This window comes from Sebastes umbrosus, chromosome 12, assembly GCF_015220745.1.
Source record: "Sebastes umbrosus isolate fSebUmb1 chromosome 12, fSebUmb1.pri, whole genome shotgun sequence".
NCBI lineage: Eukaryota > Metazoa > Chordata > Actinopteri > Perciformes > Sebastidae > Sebastes > Sebastes umbrosus.
In genome coordinates this window covers 16,369,429-16,387,290 of record NC_051280.1, presented here as the reverse complement: position 1 = coordinate 16,387,290, position 17,862 = coordinate 16,369,429, and the positions used below count along the sequence as shown (strand labels likewise).

General features: G+C 41.3%; 3 protein-coding genes across 5 annotated transcripts; 1 reads left to right on the top strand and 2 right to left on the bottom strand.

Annotated features, from left to right (window-relative positions):
• The first annotated feature begins 3,183 nt into the window (after positions 1 to 3,183).
• LOC119498275 (insulin-like growth factor-binding protein 3) lies at positions 3,184 to 9,345 on the top strand. 2 transcript variants are annotated; one of them, XM_037786972.1, is made up of 4 exons: positions 3,184 to 3,646; positions 4,946 to 5,196; positions 5,922 to 6,041; positions 8,070 to 9,345. In XM_037786972.1, exons 1-4 carry the CDS (start codon positions 3,268 to 3,270, stop codon positions 8,193 to 8,195), a joined length of 876 nt encoding a protein of 291 aa, XP_037642900.1. In that variant the 5' UTR covers positions 3,184 to 3,267; the 3' UTR covers positions 8,196 to 9,345. The 2 variants fall into 2 exon arrangements, with proteins under 2 accessions (XP_037642900.1, XP_037642899.1); XM_037786971.1 differs by having other exon boundaries at positions 4,943 to 5,196.
• LOC119498276 (insulin-like growth factor-binding protein 1) lies at positions 9,115 to 11,283 on the bottom strand. Its single transcript, XM_037786973.1, has 4 exons — positions 10,860 to 11,283; positions 10,591 to 10,727; positions 10,260 to 10,397; positions 9,115 to 10,115 (listed from the first exon to the last, which is right to left on the bottom strand). Exons 1-4 carry the CDS (start codon positions 11,203 to 11,205, stop codon positions 9,990 to 9,992), a joined length of 747 nt encoding a protein of 248 aa, XP_037642901.1. The 5' UTR covers positions 11,206 to 11,283; the 3' UTR covers positions 9,115 to 9,989.
• Positions 11,284 to 13,224: 1,941 nt separating this feature from the next.
• On the bottom strand, positions 13,225 to 14,521 carry LOC119498277 (rRNA-processing protein EBP2-like). 2 transcript variants are annotated; one of them, XM_037786974.1, is made up of 4 exons: positions 14,362 to 14,521; positions 13,873 to 14,247; positions 13,714 to 13,794; positions 13,225 to 13,618 (listed from the first exon to the last, which is right to left on the bottom strand). In XM_037786974.1, the coding sequence occupies exons 1-4, from the start codon at positions 14,380 to 14,382 to the stop codon at positions 13,538 to 13,540; spliced, it is 558 nt and encodes a 185-aa protein (XP_037642902.1). In that variant the 5' UTR covers positions 14,383 to 14,521; the 3' UTR covers positions 13,225 to 13,537. The 2 variants fall into 2 exon arrangements, with proteins under 2 accessions (XP_037642902.1, XP_037642903.1); XM_037786975.1 differs by having other exon boundaries at positions 13,225 to 13,615.
• Between the last annotated feature and the right edge of the window lie 3,341 nt (positions 14,522 to 17,862).

Genomic DNA, 17,862 nt, shown 5'->3' with positions numbered 1-17,862 from the left:
GACAGGAAGTAAACATGGACCCAAACTGTTGCCAGGCAATGCAATTCCGTTGCAATTCCGTTGAAATGCACTAAAACGGAACGTTTCAGACAGAGGGTTAATACAGGTATATTCATAATAAAGAGAAAAAAAGTTTTTTTTTTAACATTACAGCATGTAAACATGTTCTAGTAGAAACACAAAATACAAGTGTGAACCTGAAAATGATAATGATATGGGACCTTTAATGTGTAGGCAGCATTTTGATATTCTAGATGGCCAAGTTACAGAATTGCACATACTGTTGGGTTGTTTCATCTATAAAAATGCATAATATTTAATAAGATAACCATTTGTTTTGTATGTAAAGTATTATTCTGCAGGGTAACTAGTAAATATAGTTCTCAAATAAATGTAGTGGAGTAAAAAGGTACAATATTTGCCTCTGAAATGTAGGGGAATAAAATGGAAAGCAAAGTGGGCACTCAAGAACACAATTACACGGACTCGTAGCGCTCACGAGACCAGGTAATGGTGGAAGTGTTTTAAATAGTACAATTTTGGCAAAAAAGCGTGTGTTTGGGAAGTAGTGAGCATATGACTGGATAAACGAGACATGGGATTATACTGCACGAGTTGTGTGAGAGTTTGTTAACGGAAGTTATGATATAGTTTTGCTGTTGTTAAACCTGGACCCTATTTACTTCAGTTCATCAAGGATATATGGTGCCTTCAAATGCGATCGTGTTTACGCCCCCCTCTTGTCGTATTCACGACCTCGTAAGTGTAAAGTTTTTGAAAGCTCCGAGTTCATGACTTATGACGTGTTTGTTGACGTTGTCAGTAATGGCATAGGCCTGGAAGTACATTTTTCGGTGCATAAGTTGTAGCTTATATTGTTTTTCTTCGTAATTTTATAATAAGTCTGAGGAAAATGTTGACATTCTCCAATGGTCTTATCTTTTTCCTCTGTCAATATGCCTTTACATTTCCAGTTGCTAGCTTGCTAAATTGTTAGCCTCCGTGGCTTCTAGACGCCGATAGTACCGTTTATATTACCATTGCTTAGCAGTGGTGTACTCACGACTTAACCACTTGAACGCCACACATTGGTCTAGACCAGGGGTCAGCAACCTTTACTATCAAAGAGCCATTTTAGGCAAAAAATAAATAAATAAAATCTGTCTAGAGTTATTATATTACGAGAATAAAGTCATAACTTTATGAGAAAAAAGTCGTTATATTACGATTATTACGTTTATGAGAAAAGAAGAAAATAACATGTAAAATTACTACTTTATAATATTATGACTTTATTCTCGAAATCTCACATTTATATTTTTTCCTCAATGTGGCCATAATACTCCGTCATACCGTCGTACCATAGACCTACAACAATGATAAATAAAAATGAAAATGGAAACAAAAAAACAGTTATTCATTTCCACAGATCTTTTTAAAAATCCACAGGGAGGCAGTGGAAAGGGGCTAAAGAGCCGCAGGTTGCAGACCCCTGGTCTAGACTCTACACGACTTTCCATGTTGAAACACGTTTCATTTAAAGGCACCATAACTCTTTTTCGTCCCTTTTCGGATTTCTCCGTTCATTATGGAGGCAGGCGTTTCCTTCAAGATTTCAAGGTAACACGCAGTGAGTAATTCATATAAACATGGTAATTTTAAGGGTAAAATATTCATTGTGCTACATAGTAACATTCCACCACCCCTGATTTTGTATCAATCATTAATATGTTGTTGGACTGTCGTAGCCATAGACTCTTTACGTTATGGTTAGCTTATACTTAAAAGCTTGAAGTAATCATATTATGCATGGATTGGTCGCAGTTTATGCGCTTAAAGCATATACAGGTCATGCAGGGCCATGTGCAGCAGCTTCTTGCACACACACACACACATGCAAACACACACTCATGTTACACTTGTGTGCAGTAACACTAAACACACACACACACACAACCAAAGTGAAAACATAGAGCAGATGAAGTGATTTAAGCCTCTTAAAGCTGCAGTGGGTAGAAATGAAGCAAATATGATTAAAAAAAGTTATTTTTTATAAAACGTTATATCCTGACAGTAGTGCATGAGACAGGTAATCTGAAAAAAAAGCATGTGCCTCTGTGTCCTCCAGGTGCTCATAACGGCATCTGCAAGATTTCACAGACTGGAGAAAAAACAACCAATCAGAGCCGAGCTGGAGTCTTGCCGTCTCTTAGCAGCTGTCAATCACTCGCAAACTCCGATCAAACGGTCAAACTAGGCAGCGCGGATCAAATATGAATCAATATTCTGTTACTGGAATGCCTATCTCTCGCCTCAAATGTTTTCAGAAACATCTTGTAGTGTAATGTTTAACTGTAAAATGAGAAAGTTTATGACTCGGCAGCCCTGTTGAGATCAGTTGAGGAAATACCAAGCACCGCCCACCAGCCTGGAGCACAGCCAATAGGAACGCTCCCTCTCTCTGAAATGACCTGTGATTGGCCAAAGTCTCCCCTCACGGGCTATAGATTACTTAAAGCCTGAAAACAGAGCCATGAGGAAGTTGCAGAAGTCCAGTTTTCTCTCAGGACACTTAAATTACAATATGCTGAAAGGTTATTATGGAATTTTTGCACATCAATGATGCCAAAAATATTCTGCCTATACTGCAGGTTTAAGTGCACTGCAAGTGTCAGTGAATCACTGAGAAGTTATAGAGCTGCACCAGAGTTGAGAAAGCTGTACACACACACGTACACTATTGGCGCCCCCTATGAGTGAATGTGTGCATGGCAGATGCTTGGACTCCTAGTGTGTGTGGGCTCTTCAAATTGAGAGTTGATACACATTAAAACTGTGTATTCTCTTGGGGGATTATTTCCTTTAAATGTGTGTCTAATATCCCCACAGCATTATATATTGAAATGTATTCAGGCTATTCAACTAAATCCCTCAGCTAAAGGCAAAAGGGTTGCATTTTTTTTTTTTATAAAATAAAATAATAAATGTTAAAGAGCCATCCGGTATTTATAAAATGTTATATTCCCCTGCATGGTCTGCACTTGCTCTGATCTGATGGTATAACGGAGCCGAGGCAATTCATCAGTAGACCACAAGCTATTCGGGGGGTGTGACTACAGTCACTGGGGTCTATATATATTGAGATGTTTTGTCCGGTGGCTTTATGTGAATGAGAAGGGAAAAAGTCACCACCACCACAGTGAGGATCTGACAGACTGCTTCCTCACTTTGACACCATCTGATCCCCCCTCACTCAGACGCAACACAATGGATCCCTGTTTTCGCGCACTTTGCATGACTTTTGTTGTTCTGGCATCGTTCACGGTCAGGAGGTCAGGTGCGATCGGACCTGTTATCAGATGCGATCCGTGTGACGTCGGAGCGCGTCTCCTGTGCAAACCTTTGCCCAAAGACTGCGCCGAGAAGGTCCGCGAGCCGGGCTGCGGATGCTGCATGACCTGCGCGCTGAGCTTCGGCCAGCCGTGCGGCGTGTACTCCGGGAGATGTGGCTCCGGACTGAGCTGTCAGCATCAGCCCGGAGAGACCAGACCTCTGCAGGCTCTGCTGGAGGGACGGGGGGTCTGTGCAAACGCGACTAACAGAAGACTCACAGCCAGACCGACTCCTCCTGTCAATGAACTGCCAGGTAAGTGTTTGTGTGCGTCATTTCACATGTCTCCATTTGGTTTATTGACATTTAAGAACGTCTTAAAATGTGCATTATAATGTGAAATAAGTGTACAAACTTATTGTATTTGTTGCCACCCCATTGAATCTGCAAGCTTTTAATCATAAAGGAAGATAAGAAGCAGATGAGTAGTTATAGAGAATTTATGTAACTTCACTTGTCTCCATTTGGTTTTAGTAACATTTTTAAGAATGTCTTAAAAATCGTTTAATATGCATTATATAATGTGAAATAACTGTACAAACTTGTATTTGTTGCCCAACCATTGAATCTACAAGCTTGTAATCATAAAGGAAGATAAGAAACAGATAGTTTTTTGTCATTTTTGGGTCAGTTTACAAGTGCTAATCTCACTTCCATGACAGACAGTGAGAGTAGAAAACCACCTCTTCATTCATGCAAAGAGAAGGCGGAGGCAGGTTGAAGCACAAAAAGAAAGATTTTTAAGCCTTAGTAAGAATTTGACGGTGCAAAAGAGAGGTGCAACTCAATATCAGGAAGGTGTGAAGATCTAAACTATCTCTTAATCAGACTAAATGTTGACTCTCATGTTAGAGGTATAGCTTGCAAGGAAGATAAGAAGCAGATGAGTAGTTGCACACAGTGAGAGTAGAAAACCATCGCTTCATTCATGCAAAGAGAAGGTAGAGGATGAGGCAGGTTGAAGGAGCACAAAAAGAAAGATTTTTTGATAATATAATGTGAAATAACTGTACAAACTTGTGTTTGTTGCCACAAGCTACAAGCTTTTAATCATAAAGGAAGATAAGAAGCAGATGAGTAGAGAATTGATGTCATTTTTGGTCAGTTTACAAGTGTTAATCTCACTTCCATGACATACAGTGAGAGTAGAAAACCATCTCTTCGTTCTTGCAAAAGAGAAGGTGGAGGATGAGACAGGTTGAAGCACAAAAAGAAAGATTTTTTGAGCCTTAGTAAGAATTTGAGAGAGGTGCAACTCATTATGAGGAAGGTGTGAAGATCTAAACCTCTCTTAATCAGACTAAACTCTCAGGTTAGAGGTATAGCTTGCATTCTTAAAGGAAGGTAGAAACACATTTGTAAATTAAGTGGTGGTCATTTTGCATAATTCGGTTAATTTCCTGCCAATTGAAAAGATGCATATCATCTCAGGAAATATTGACCCCTCAAGTTGACCTCCATCTCAATCAATACATCTTACCATTAAAAACACTACCTTAAATGGAAGATCATGTTCTTTTTTTGTGTGATTAAACACATGTTGTTCTTTAACAGAGATTATTGAGACTCAGGAGGAGGAGAAGAATTCCACCGGGTCGGGCCTTCAGACCTCACAGTACATCACCCACAGACCCGCGGGACCCCCGAGACCTCCTCCTCACCCCTTTCTCCCCTCTGCCAAGTCGGAGGTCCTCAGACGGGAGCAGCAGAAGAGAACCCAGAGCTTTAAAATGGAGGAGCTCCCGGGACCACTCATCACAGACCAACAAAACTTCTCTCTAGAGACCAAACAGGAGCCCGAGTATGTAAGTACCACAACCAAACTTTTTTTTCCTGTCTTCAGAGCACACTGGAGGAATGTTTTTCTCCTCTTCCTCTGTGTTTTGGTGTTTTTCTCCCCCCCTGCGGGTGATGAAATGTTTTGGGTAGCGGCGGTGCTGATGGTTGGCAGGCACCAGGCGCAGTAGAATGGCATGGCAGCGAGCGGGTACGATGGCCCTGCGGCTGACCTGGGTCAGGCGGTTGTTTGGCCACAAGGCGTCCGCGTGCCGGGTGCACTGGGAGCCAGCGAATGATGGATTGGCCTATGCGAGTGCCTGTTGGGAAGCCCTGCTGCTATTTTGATCTTCTCTTTGGCCAGAGAAGTGAGCGCACACTAGTAATGGGCTTTGACTGGCTGCTTTGATTAGTGACTGGAGCACTTGGACTTGAGGACAAGCCTTTTTGGCTCCCTCTTTGAGCTCTCCGAAAATTCACTTTATCCCCCGTCCTTTGTGCGAAGTGTAAGAGTTCTAAGCAGCTTTGGCAAACTGCTAAGCCACTACAAGTCGGCCAGAAGAATTGATTTCTCATTCGCCACCTCTTTCATATTGCGGCGACCATTGTTTAGGTATTACGGCGGAGCAGTGTGTGATGCAGCGTGAGTCAGCTTTGTTAACATAAAAAAAAGTCAAAATCACACTGTAAAATGAAATATTAGCTTGTGCTAATGGCATCAGCTGCTAACTGCTTATGTGTTCCTCATCTGTAGGGTCCCTGTCGGAGAGAGATCGAGAGCATCCTCAGCGGCCTCAAGGTCACAGACATTCTTAACCCCAGAGGTTTCCGCATACCAAACTGTGACAAAAAGGGCTTCTATAAGAAAAAGCAGGTAAAAAAGCACATCATCATTTCATATTGACTGTATGCTAAAAAAATATAGATTCATGCATCAATTTCATGAGAGGCTACACATTATTTAAAGGTACAGTGTGTAGGATTCGGTGGCATCTAGTGGTGTGGTTGCAGATTGCAACCAACCGAGTACCCCTCCGCTCATGCAGTTTCACAAGCGTGTCGGAGAACTACGATGGCCTTTAGGTAACGTAAAGACGCGAAAGACCCTATCTAGAGCCAGTGTTTGGTTTGTCCGTTCTGGGCTACTGTAGAAACATGGCGGAGCAACATGGTGGACTCCGTGAAGAGAACCCGCTTCCTTTGGAGATTTTGGAGATCGAATACATGACAATGCTTCGAAGCTTCATTTTGGAATATTATATTCCATTTCTGCTAATAGATCCCCTGAAATGTTACACACGGTTCCTTTAAATATCTACTTGATAAAATACGTACAATTTGTTTACAACTTTGAAAGGCTGTAAAAAGGAAACCCACATTTCCTTTTTTACATGCTGCATTAATAAAGATCCAACGCTGAAGTCTGGTGACTCAAGCTTTAGGTCTCCTGCAGCCCAATTACAGATGTGTAGCTGTCCTCCTGTATTCATTGGTAGTCATTAGAGCCTCATCATTGCACCACCACACCAGTGAGGTAGACCCGAGCCACTGGCTCTGGAGACGGGAACCACAGGGGCCAAACCCCAGTGGGGTTGACGGCTGGGACGACGGCCGTTTAACGGGAACCCTCCCAGGGAGACAGACGTCAAGGTGGCCGCCGGCACCCGACGCGCTCCCCCCATAATTGCTGGACTTTTGAGAGGCGTGCACCGAAATAGAGCTGCAGCCGTCCCCACGCTCACGTGGTTCACCCACGATCGGGTTGTAATAAATGAGCGGTTCTGACGCATTCATATGGAGGCACTTAGGGCTCCTGCGCCGCTGCATCGCCGAGGCAGCTCTTCTTATAACACAGCGGTCCCTCCTGCTTAATGGAAGTGTTCTCCTCGACCCGCAATCATCTCATAACCAGCCTCACAACGCCAGGCTCATTGTCTTTGTTTATGTAGAGTGGACTTAGTGTACCGCTGCTGAGCCCTGAGGGGCTGAAGGAGGGGCAGGCATTTCAATGTTGGTCAGTTTAATTTGGACGTTTGCATGATTTTAAGCAGAAAACGTCTCTTATTACTGCCCTTAATAACAGTAAATGTCTTTGTAGAGGGACAAAAACAGGACAGATTTAACGTTGGAAGCAGATGCACTTTTTCAGTAAACTGTGCATAAAATTTAAATATCTGTACTTAAATTTAAAACCCCTTATCGTACATATTTTGTACACAAAATGCAGTGAGGATAACATCTTCTCCCCCTATACTTTCTGTGCAACAGTGATCTGATAAGCGAGTCCTACTTCAGCTCAGATCAACCTCTCACTAAATAGGGACATCTTCCATCCTGATCAGCTCTGTGCAGCAGCACACAGTTGCTTCAGCCCCTTGAAATGAACGGCTGCATGTTTTACTAGAGCGGAGGTTGACCTTTAGTAAAATTGGCAGTAAAATAACAGCCCTTGGGTAGCTCCACAGACTCTGTAAGTCATTTGTAGTACCCATAATTTGGAGCTGTGGGGTATAATCAGCAACAGATGATTCGTACTGGCCACCAGCTTCTGAAAATAGATCTCGGTTCTCAGTTGTTCACAAACGGGACTAAAGCAAATATTTTACCAGGTTTCTGTTTACCTTTAAAGGTCTCTATATGTGTATGTAACAGGAGGTAGACCATAAAAGCGGCTCAAAATACCACAGCGCGTTGGATAACCAAGGCTGCGTCGACTCAGCACAATCTGACCATTAATGCCTCTTAACTATCGCTGTTCTACTTCATTGAGTAAAGTGGCTTCTCATAATGCTGCATATTCAACTGTGTTTACACATTTAGCTCCAACACCCCCCCCCCTCCCCCCTCCACCCTCCTTATTTCTCCTCCCTTTCCTTCACCTTGTCCCTTCCTTCACTTTCAGTGCCGTCCATCCAAAGGCAGAAAGCGAGGCTTCTGTTGGTGTGTGGACAAATACGGGCAGCCCCTGCCAGGTTTTGATGGGAAGGAGCGAGGAGACGCCCAGTACTACAACTCTGAGAGCCAATAGGAGCGGAGCGGGACGGAGAGAGGGAGGGTGGGGGAGTGAGAAGCAAGAAGGAGAATTGTAAACAAATGGAGACACTGAGGATATTGGGAGAGAGGTCAAGAGATGGCTCGGCCGATAAATGGATGTTTGCTATTTCTATCTGTTGCCTGTGGGACCTTTTTTTCTGAGGCAGAGCAGAGGGGAACAGAGGAAGGAGTACCAGGAGGAAAAACAAGCCTGTTTTCACAGATACTTTTCTGCGATGGATGGATTCTTCATAAGCTTTTTTTGTCTGTGGGACATCTTCTGAGAAGAAGAATTGATCTCAGAAGCGTTATTCCGATTATAAAACACAGACATTTGTCACAAACATTGATGAGAGTGCTCTTCATTTACGCACAATAAGTGGCATCGTGTACATGCTTGTGATGTGTAATCATAATGATTTGTTATAAAGACATTGTGTGTGGTTAAGACAACCATATGTATATATGAATATCTTCAGAGTAAGCATGCAGTGCCTTACTATGAATTCCATATTTTCCAGTTGCTCCTCAGGGAGTCGGACTGGACTGTGCAGCTCAAACACTACAGTGCGTATAAAGTTATTTTTTTTTAATGCTGGATCTGAAGCCACAACAAGAGGGACTTTTCCTTTAATCTGTACTGTGGTTCTTACTGTTTTGTTGTCACATTGCATAAGCTGAATTCTTTGGGATAAAGGCCAGAAACTGTTATCTCCGATCTCTGTGTAGCCAGTGATCATCTTCATCACTTGCCTTTAAGTAAATACGCTGTTTGCATGTACAATGCAACCCTCAGAGGTCTATTTTTACTTAATAAAGGCAGTATAAAAGTATCCAGGCACTGCATTTTCATTTTTACATTGAGACTTTTTTTGGGCAGTTAAAAAAAAGCACATTAAAACATGACTCCGTTGTGATGAAATACCATTTTAATTGGATGCACATCAACAGAATTACAAGAATATATACTGTACATTGGTTCAACAAAATAGCAGCCTCCCTGGCAAATTTACAAACACTTTTGGTCCACTGCACATGCAGACAAAAGCAGAAACACATGAGTGAATCATAATAAATACTTGCTATAGAATAGGTCGAAAAAAAGACAAATAAAAGTCCCTAAAGGTGTAGCTGACAAGAGCCCTCAGAGATTCTCTGCTAAACCTGTGGACCTGCAGAGACCAGTAGAGGTAGACAAATGCAGAAGGACCCATCCCAAACCTCACGCTGGCTTGGATGAGCCCTGATATGTTTGTGCTTTGGCCACCGTGCACATACTTGCGGCACTTTAAGTATTTCCCCCAATACCCATTGAGGAAACGCCAATGGAGATACATTCAGACAATGTCAACACGTTGGATGAATGAGCGGCTGTGTTGTTTCGTGCCGTGCACAGCTCCAGTTCTGAATGAATTAGAAAAAAAAACTGATCCTGAAGACTCTGAAATGGGCTTGGCAGAGCTGTGGACCCTGTGGTTGTGAGCAATGGAGTTATTTAGTCAGAAACACAAATGTATACAGTGTTGCCCTATTTACAATCGGGAAAAAAAATGGGCAAACATATAAAAAATCTAAAAATGACAAATGGTTAATGCTAGTAAGAATAAATAAGTCTTGATACATACATCATGTAAATAAAACGAGAGGAAATTTCCCCCTTCTGGAATACATTTTTGTGTGAATGAGTTGTGTTTTTTAGGAAAGGAAGTCAGTTCATCAAGTAGATTTACACTTAATGAGTCATGTTTGATTGTGTCTATGTGTGTATGTGAGTGAGTCCATCCATCCTTCAGTGAGTGACTTCTTGATGACACTCTGAGTCACCTAACAGGTCGCTAGATCCCGGGAGCTTCTTCCCGTTCCAGGAAGAAACACACCAGCAGCGAGCGGGCGGTCCAACCAGAGATGACTCACACTGAGAGAGAGAAACAGAGATGGGGGAAACCGCATGAATAACTCATCCATAGCTTTAAGGATGAATCTCTTTTAACAGGCGGAGTTCATAGCTTTAGGATGAATCTCTTTTAGCAGGTGGAGTTTGTGTTGTTTTCATTCTCACCTGCTTGGCCTGGTAGAAGCCGTGCTTGTCGCAGTTGGGGAGGTAGAAAGTTGTGAACCTCTCTCCAAGGCTCTGCTGAGAGCTGGATATCATGTCCAGCGCTGCATTCAGTTCAATGTGACAGGGACCCTGTGTGTGCTGTAAAAGAAAGACAACAGTCAGAACCACAAATGCACCATATATTCACTGCATAAAAAAAGTGATATGAATCCCAATTATCTCTCTTAACAATCTACAGCTCCTCAAAACCAAGTGCTCCCTCTAGTGGAATGAAGACAGACTACTGAATCATCTTCACTATGAGTCGGGTTGATGTTTTTTTTTTGCTCACCTGTTGTGCCAGTTTGTTGCGGATGGAGTTGAACTTGGCCTTGATGCTCTCTTGGCCCTCAGTAGTGTCCTCGGGGTCCAAGGGAAGGTTGAGGCCCAACAGGTAGTGCAGGGAGCCGTGGTCAGGGATTGTTTCCTCTGTAGAAAATAAGTTTCAGAAATGTTAGTTTTTTAATGTTGCTTTGAGGTCACATTGTGACATTTTAAGATCTCAAAAGTAGCAAATACTGACACATGAAAAAGAGAGAACCATGAAACTTTTGAGACTACCTTGGCCCAGTTCCTCAGTGCAGACCCCCTGTCCTCTGGTCAGAGCATGGAGTGGCCTGGCCTCGCCGGGCCTGGGAGTGCAGCGGAGACCCTCCTCACAGTGTGCCGTGTGAACCCCACAGGACGCTCCTCTCTCCAGAGCGCAGGCCATGCAGCAGCCACATCCAGGCTCCCTCAGCACCTGCCTGCAGTCCGCCGGGACGGCGGGACAGCCGTTGAGTTTCTCTTGCGTACAGACGGCACAGCGGATGGGCTCCGGTCCCACCACTGGGGATGACTTCGCCGAGGTCAAGACGGCCAGAGTCACTGCTGCCACCAACGTCAGCTTCTCATGTAATCCAGACATCTTCAGATAAATACGCTCTTCTTTTTCAGCCTCTGCAAACTGCTCAGTGTGACTGTACTTTTCCTTCTAAAGCTATTTCTCCGAACCAGCAGTATTTATATGGACATCTGGCCTCCAGAGGCGTTAATGATTGACGTGCCGGCCGCAGGAATAAAATAGCTTTGACAAAGCCGCTTGAAACGGTGGATGACCCTGCTCGACGTGCGTAGATCCTCGTTCACGAGGTCTCATGTCAATATTGACTTTTGGAACATAAAGTGATTGTACATCAAAACAACCCTGTTTTTGGACGAGCAAATTACTGATCTTTGTGTTTTACTTTTTGAGGTTATGAAAACAATCAACTGCTGTTTAAAGAAAGTAGTAATGGATAACATCCACAAGGAGGTCTAGGCTATGAGATAATGACTGGTGGTTATAAAAACCCTGTTGTTGTTGCTGACAAATTGTGCTTTGACACCGTTTTCACACTAAAACCCTATTTGTCCCTTTAGTCTCTTTGGTGAAGGTTCCTGTTATCAGGCAGACAGATAAACAAGATCATTCCCCTTTAGCATTGCGTAACCCTAACATTATGGATCGCTCTGCTAGAATCACAACATGTTTGTCTGAAGAAAGACAATGGTAGTTACTGTTGTTCCGTTGGTGTAGTATTTGTCATAGTGTGGCAAATGCCAGATACGTCGACTTACTCTACGTGCAATATATACACACACCAACACCACTCATGCTGTGTACTCTATATGACCTTTTAATTTTGTCATTTGTGTTTTTAAACAGAGAACTGATATGTAACACTACCCACTAACTCAAAAGGTGTAGTGCTGAACTACAAAAATATTCTCCATGCACTGTAATAACGCTTTAAAAGACCAGTATTATTTTTTATTATTACAGCATAAGTTCCCATAATAAACTCCAGCATGTCTATGTAGATGAGATGATGGAGATGAATATTGAGCTGCGACCCGTTCATGCACAGTCATTTAGAGTTTTTGGATTTAAATAACATAAACAATGAAATATTTAGGAATTAACTTCACTACTTCCATGTTGTGCTACTTTATACTGCACTTTTTAACACATTACATTTATTTGACTTCTACTTACTTAGCAGAATAACATTGTACACACAAAACCAATGAGCTCATAAAAATACACCTTTTTAAAAAATATATAAGTTATAGGTATATACTGAAGGTTAAATACCCAACAGTATATAAAGGAGTTAGAATTACCACCCTTTGTCCAATTAATACATTAAAATACTGTAAATGCATCAATACAAATAATAAAGTAATACAATATACTGTACTCACAGGGGGCATTTGTCTGCATAATATCTTTACTTTTGATACTTGGACATTTTGCTTTTACTAAAGTGTTTTCTCTTAAGTAAACATTTTAATGCTGGATGTTTAACTGGAGTATTTTTTATTTTTTTTACATATTTTTTGGTATTCCTTTTACTTAAAGGTGCAGTGTGTATGATTCGGTGATATCTAGTGGTGAGGTTGCAGATTGCAAACAAACTTCTCCCGTGTGCCAACCGTGTAGGAGAACTATGGCGGCCAAAGTGAAAAAGTGACAATGCAAATATGCGAATGGTCCTCTCTAGAGCCAGTGTTTGGTTTGTCCGTTCTGGGCTACTGTAGAAACATGGCGGCCAGCTCCATGAAGAGGATTCACTCTGTATGAAGATATAAACGGCTCATTCTAAGCTAACAAAAACATAACGATTCGTATCATCAGGTGATTATACTCTAAAGAAAAACATACTTATTAATATTATATTCCATTTCTGCTAATAGATCCCCCAAAATGTTGCACACTGTTCCTTTAAATAAAGATGTGAATATAGAAACACCTTTGGTCTCTCTTCTTCTTTGCTTTTACTTGTCATTTTATATCATAAGACAGATATCAAGTCTGTGTTGTATATGTTTTCCCAATTTCTATTTATATTATTTCTAACGAGAGACACACATACCAAAACTTAAAATGAAAAAAGACAGCAGGAAAAAAAAAAATATTTATTGAATACTCAGAAAACTACAACAAAATCATTATATTGACACTAACAGAACACATGTTTCTCATCATGCGGCCAACACTTGTCAGTACATCATATTATTGTACCTTAGCTACTTTTTGTTTATTTACTGATGACAAAAAAGAAAAGATGACTGGCACATGGACTTTACTCTCTGGCAGTTCCAACCCGTAACATGACATTCTAGCTGTGACGAGCGTGTCCTACATTCAGTTTTCACCAACAAGGTCACTGCTGACGTGCCCTACATGTTTCACCTTATGAGGCCCATGAGGAGCATTACTCAACCACCAGTTGGTGATTCGTTGCCTCTTCGATGTTGACCATCAGGTCCACCAGCCACTCAGGAAATGGCTTCTCCTTGGAAAATTTTTTGAGGACATTGGTGAAAAAACAACATTATAATATGTATTTTTTAAAAAGTTAAAACATCTTTACTTAAAATGAACACTCACAGGCAGAGACATCTTGTCCATTTTACTGTTTTTCTTCTTCTGCACTGACGGTTTAGGTGCTTTCATTTGAACCTTGGAGACCTTAAAACAATAGAGCGTCATCTCTTTATCACATCTTAATATTTAATCTGAATGTAAATGGTGCCAAAAAATATTCACCTTTATTCTCAGCTCACCGCTAGTGGACATCTTCTTGTATCCTAACCTTGTCTGCCGAGGTGGAGTAGCTCCATCATTTAAATCCACCGAATGTGAGCTCCAATCTGTCTTGCCGAAATTCGCCGTTTCCTCCTGATGATTGTGGTTAGATTGGATTTGAGGAAAACTCTCTCGGCTGAAGGACCGAGACAGTCGACGAGGCCTCAGAACCCTCAGTGGAGCATCATCATCTTCATCTTCTTCGCTCTTGTCTTCTGCCATTACCTCCTTTGTCTCCACATCCTCCTCCTCCTCCTCCTCTCCTTCTCCTGTTTCACTCCCTTCCTTTTCATCTTCCCTCTCTGACTCTTCTCGTATGGGCTCCAGATGAATCTTCTGCTCCCCCCATTAACATTCAACATGTTATTTTTAAAATACAGAGCAGAATTAACACAAAAGGCCCATTTAAGGATGAATTTACGATTTAATTTATGAAGGTAAAAGACTTACATTTTGCTGCTGAAGTTCCATGTAGCAGGATGACTGAGCTGTTCTGATCCTGAAGTTTCAGCTTCTCATTAGTTAGTTGATTATTGGAATCAGGTGTGGGAGCTTAATTACAGACAGAGGGCAGGGGGGAGTGGATGTCCTTATTGACACGCGAGCCCAAGGTTCTATCAAATAAAATCAGTTTGTTATATATGTAATAAATACCTACTTAAAAGCAGATTTTGTTGGTTAGGATCTTTGTGTTTTTGTTTTGTATTATCATTAGAGCTGTCAAAGATGAAGATAGGTGAAGATACTGGCATATGAAAATAGGAAACCAAAGGAGTCATAATAGCTTGTCACTAAATAATGCTCCATATGTACGCAAAATTTTGGCGAGGAAAAACTGTCATGGCCATTTTCAAAGGGGTCCCTTGACCTCTGACCTCAAGATATGTGAATGAAAATGGATTCTATGGGTACCCACGAGTCTCCCCTTTACAGACATGCCCACTTTATGATAATCACATGCAGTTTGGGGCAAGTCATAGTCAAGTCAGCACACTGACACACTGACAGCTGTTGTTGCCTGTTGGGCTGCAGTTTGCCATGTTATGATTTCAGCATATTTGTTTATACTAAATGCAGTACCTGTGAGGGTTTCTGGACAATATTTGTCATTGTTTTGTATTGTTAATTGATTTACAATAATAAATATATACATACATTTTCATAAAGCAAGCATATTTGCCCACTCCCATGTTGATAAGAGTATTAAATACTTGATAAATCTCCCTTTAAGGTATATTTTGAACAGATAAAAAAAGGTGTGATTAATTTGTGATTCACTATGGACAATCATGCGATTAATTGCGATTAGAAAAAAATTGACAGTGTGAAACAAAATAAAAACTAAACTAAAACACTTAATATAAGCATAAGCTTTTGTTTGTTTACAAGAAAACATCTTTCCGCTAATAAGTGAATAGTGAAGTGAATATTTAATTGGGTCAAAATTCAATTGTTGACACTCCACAACCTCATTTACTCATGTTGACCCACTTTAGCCCTGATGACACGAGGGGGAGTGTTATTTGTGAACCGTCATTCACCTTGATTTCCCTTCATTGCTTCATAATGTCAACTCCAACTTGGAGTCCGGGAATGTGTCCCATGAGGTTGACAACAACATCTGCACTTTATAGCTATTTTCTGTCAAGTAGGAACTCCTCCGGGATACAGCAATATTACATTTTAGCGCAAATTATGAATCACTACTCAGAATTTGTTTTCTTTTCTTTCCAAAGCAAAATAATCCCAACTCTGTACTGTACTGAAAATGGTTGAGCAAGCCAGGCGTTTGTTGACTCAACTGTTACACTGAGTGAACCTGAGATAAATTCAACGCTAGGAAAACACTTTTGGCCCCTGCTCAGTGTTTGGGAAAAGGTGACATTCATCTGGCTGCGGGTTGTGGAAGTCCACAACTTGGCATAATAAACCTGTCATTGTCTGCCATATTTTGCTGCGTAGAGTGAAAGTTGTTATTTTAAAAGCCATAAACGAAGGTGTGAGAAATTAAATTTTATAGAGTGGAACTAACAGGGAAAACGGCCCTCTAAAAAGTTATATTTGATCGTGTGCTGTGCCGCATGCTGCATTTGAGGTCTGGGGGACAAAGTGCAAATATTGTGTTTTAGATTGAATCCTCATATGGCTCATCCTAAAAATCAACAAAAAGATCTTCATTCACACCCTCAACCATAATCCCATACTTGTTTTAGCCAACATTTTGTACATCTTTTGACATTCATAGTCATACTCATTTGATATTTTATACACCAATATTGTCTTTATTACAAAATATTCAATAACCCAACTTTACACTGTACAAGATACAACATAGTTTACAGCTTTTTGGCTATTTACAAAAAGTATGATCTGCATATCAAAGTGAATATATCTAAAAAGGCAGGTTGCAATCACTGTAAGCTTATTGAGTAAGGCAAAAACTTGAAACATGATGTATTTACACTTTTGCAGATCAAGTGAAAGTTCGACGCTGATAAAGATATAGGCTACAAAGATATCTGTAGTGCCTCGCATTTCTGAGACTGTATCTGAGAGACATGCTAAAGCTTTTTTTTTTGTTGAGGAAAACTCAAAATGTAGCTTAAATATAGCGAAAAAAGCTGGAGTAATGTATGCCTGAAAGACGACGGTAGCCAGACACTGCACCAAAGTTTCTGAGAAAATGTGTCAATGTACATGGAGCGTTTGAAAGGCTAAAGGACTAGGTCATGCATTTGTAGAGGTCGTGTGCTTATTGTATGTGCTTAAGCAAATGTATGTGCTCTCTTCCTGGATATCTACATATATGTTTGCACCATATACAGTATAGGGGTGTTATTGGTCCTGGGATGTTGATCGTACTTTGTGGCCGCTCCAGTTTTGGCAATAACTTGTTTCCATAGCAGCACACGTCCAACTCGACACACTTTTCCTCTGTTCCTTTCATTGAACTTTACTCAGTGTCCAAGTCACCACTGTCTGTGTGTAGACTTAACACACGCCACATTATATTAAAGGGATAGTTTGGGTGTCTTTAAGTGTACTTATCCATAGTCAGTCAGTCAGTCAGTGTATTACCTACAGTAAATGACGGTTCAGAGAAACAGACAGAGTTACCACACGGAAGCAAAACAATGTACTGCTGTGGACGAGGCCGGCAGCAAAACGTATTTTAGCCACCTAAAAAAAATCGATATCAGTTTAAATGTTCGCTATATTTAAAATATTTTCACCGGTTTACCCTGCTGTGAGAAAGCTATAGTCTATGTGAAGCCATTGTCTATGCTCTTGCAAGAGCAACCAGACTCCATTGAAAAAAACTGTAATTTTACCTTGCAAAACACGGGAGTTGCTGGTCTACCGCTGCCTCGATTGGTTAGTTTGTTTGTGGTATTGAGTGATTTTGTTAAGTTCGGATTCACCGAAGTTACACATTAGCACAAATTCAAAGTTACACAATAGCACAAACGAACTAACCGATCGAGGCAAGCAATTTCTGTGTTCTTCAAGGTAAAATTGCAGTTTTTTTCAATGGAGTCTGGTGGCTTTGGCGAGACCATAGATGGATACAACGGCTTCAGTTCCCCATTGGAAAGGGCTGTCTGACGGTAAATATAGCGTACACTGGGGTGGCTGTGGTTCGGAGATGGAGCGGGTCGTCCACCAATCGGAAGGTTGGTGGTTTGATCCCCGGCTCCTCCAGTCCACATGTGGAAGTGTCGAATTGCAAGATACTTAACCTCAAATTGCTCCAGAAGGCAGTGCCATCGGTGTGTGAATGAGTATTTAGATTAGATCCTGATGGGCCGGTTGGCATCTTGCATGGCAGCCTCTGCCATCAGTATGTGAGTGTGTGTGTGTGAATGGGTGAATGCTGACAAGTAGCAAGCGCTTGGAATGGTCGGAAGACTAGAAAGGTGCTATACTGTATAAATGCAAGTCCATTTACCA

Coding starts and splice junctions, on each gene's coding strand:
- LOC119498275 (XM_037786971.1), top strand. CDS start 3,268: ATGGATCCCTGTTTTCGCGCACTTTGCATGACTTTTGTTGTTCTGGCA. Junction 5,197..5,921: donor CCAAACAGGAGCCCGAGTAT/GTAAGTACCACA, acceptor CCTCATCTGTAG/GGTCCCTGTCGGAGAGAGAT. Junction 6,042..8,069: donor GCTTCTATAAGAAAAAGCAG/GTAAAAAAGCAC, acceptor CTTCACTTTCAG/TGCCGTCCATCCAAAGGCAG.
- LOC119498276 (XM_037786973.1), bottom strand. CDS start 11,205: ATGTCTGGATTACATGAGAAGCTGACGTTGGTGGCAGCAGTGACTCTG. Junction 10,398..10,590: donor GCAACAAACTGGCACAACAG/GTGAGCAAAAAA, acceptor TTTCTTTTACAG/CACACACAGGGTCCCTGTCA. Junction 10,116..10,259: donor GCTTCTACCAGGCCAAGCAG/GTGAGAATGAAA, acceptor TCTCTCTCTCAG/TGTGAGTCATCTCTGGTTGG.
- LOC119498277 (XM_037786974.1), bottom strand. CDS start 14,382: ATGGAACTTCAGCAGCAAAAT. Junction 14,248..14,361: donor TGGAACTTCAGCAGCAAAAT/GTAAGTCTTTTA, acceptor TGGGGGGAGCAG/AAGATTCATCTGGAGCCCAT. Junction 13,619..13,713: donor TGGACAAGATGTCTCTGCCT/GTGAGTGTTCAT, acceptor AAATTTTCCAAG/GAGAAGCCATTTCCTGAGTG.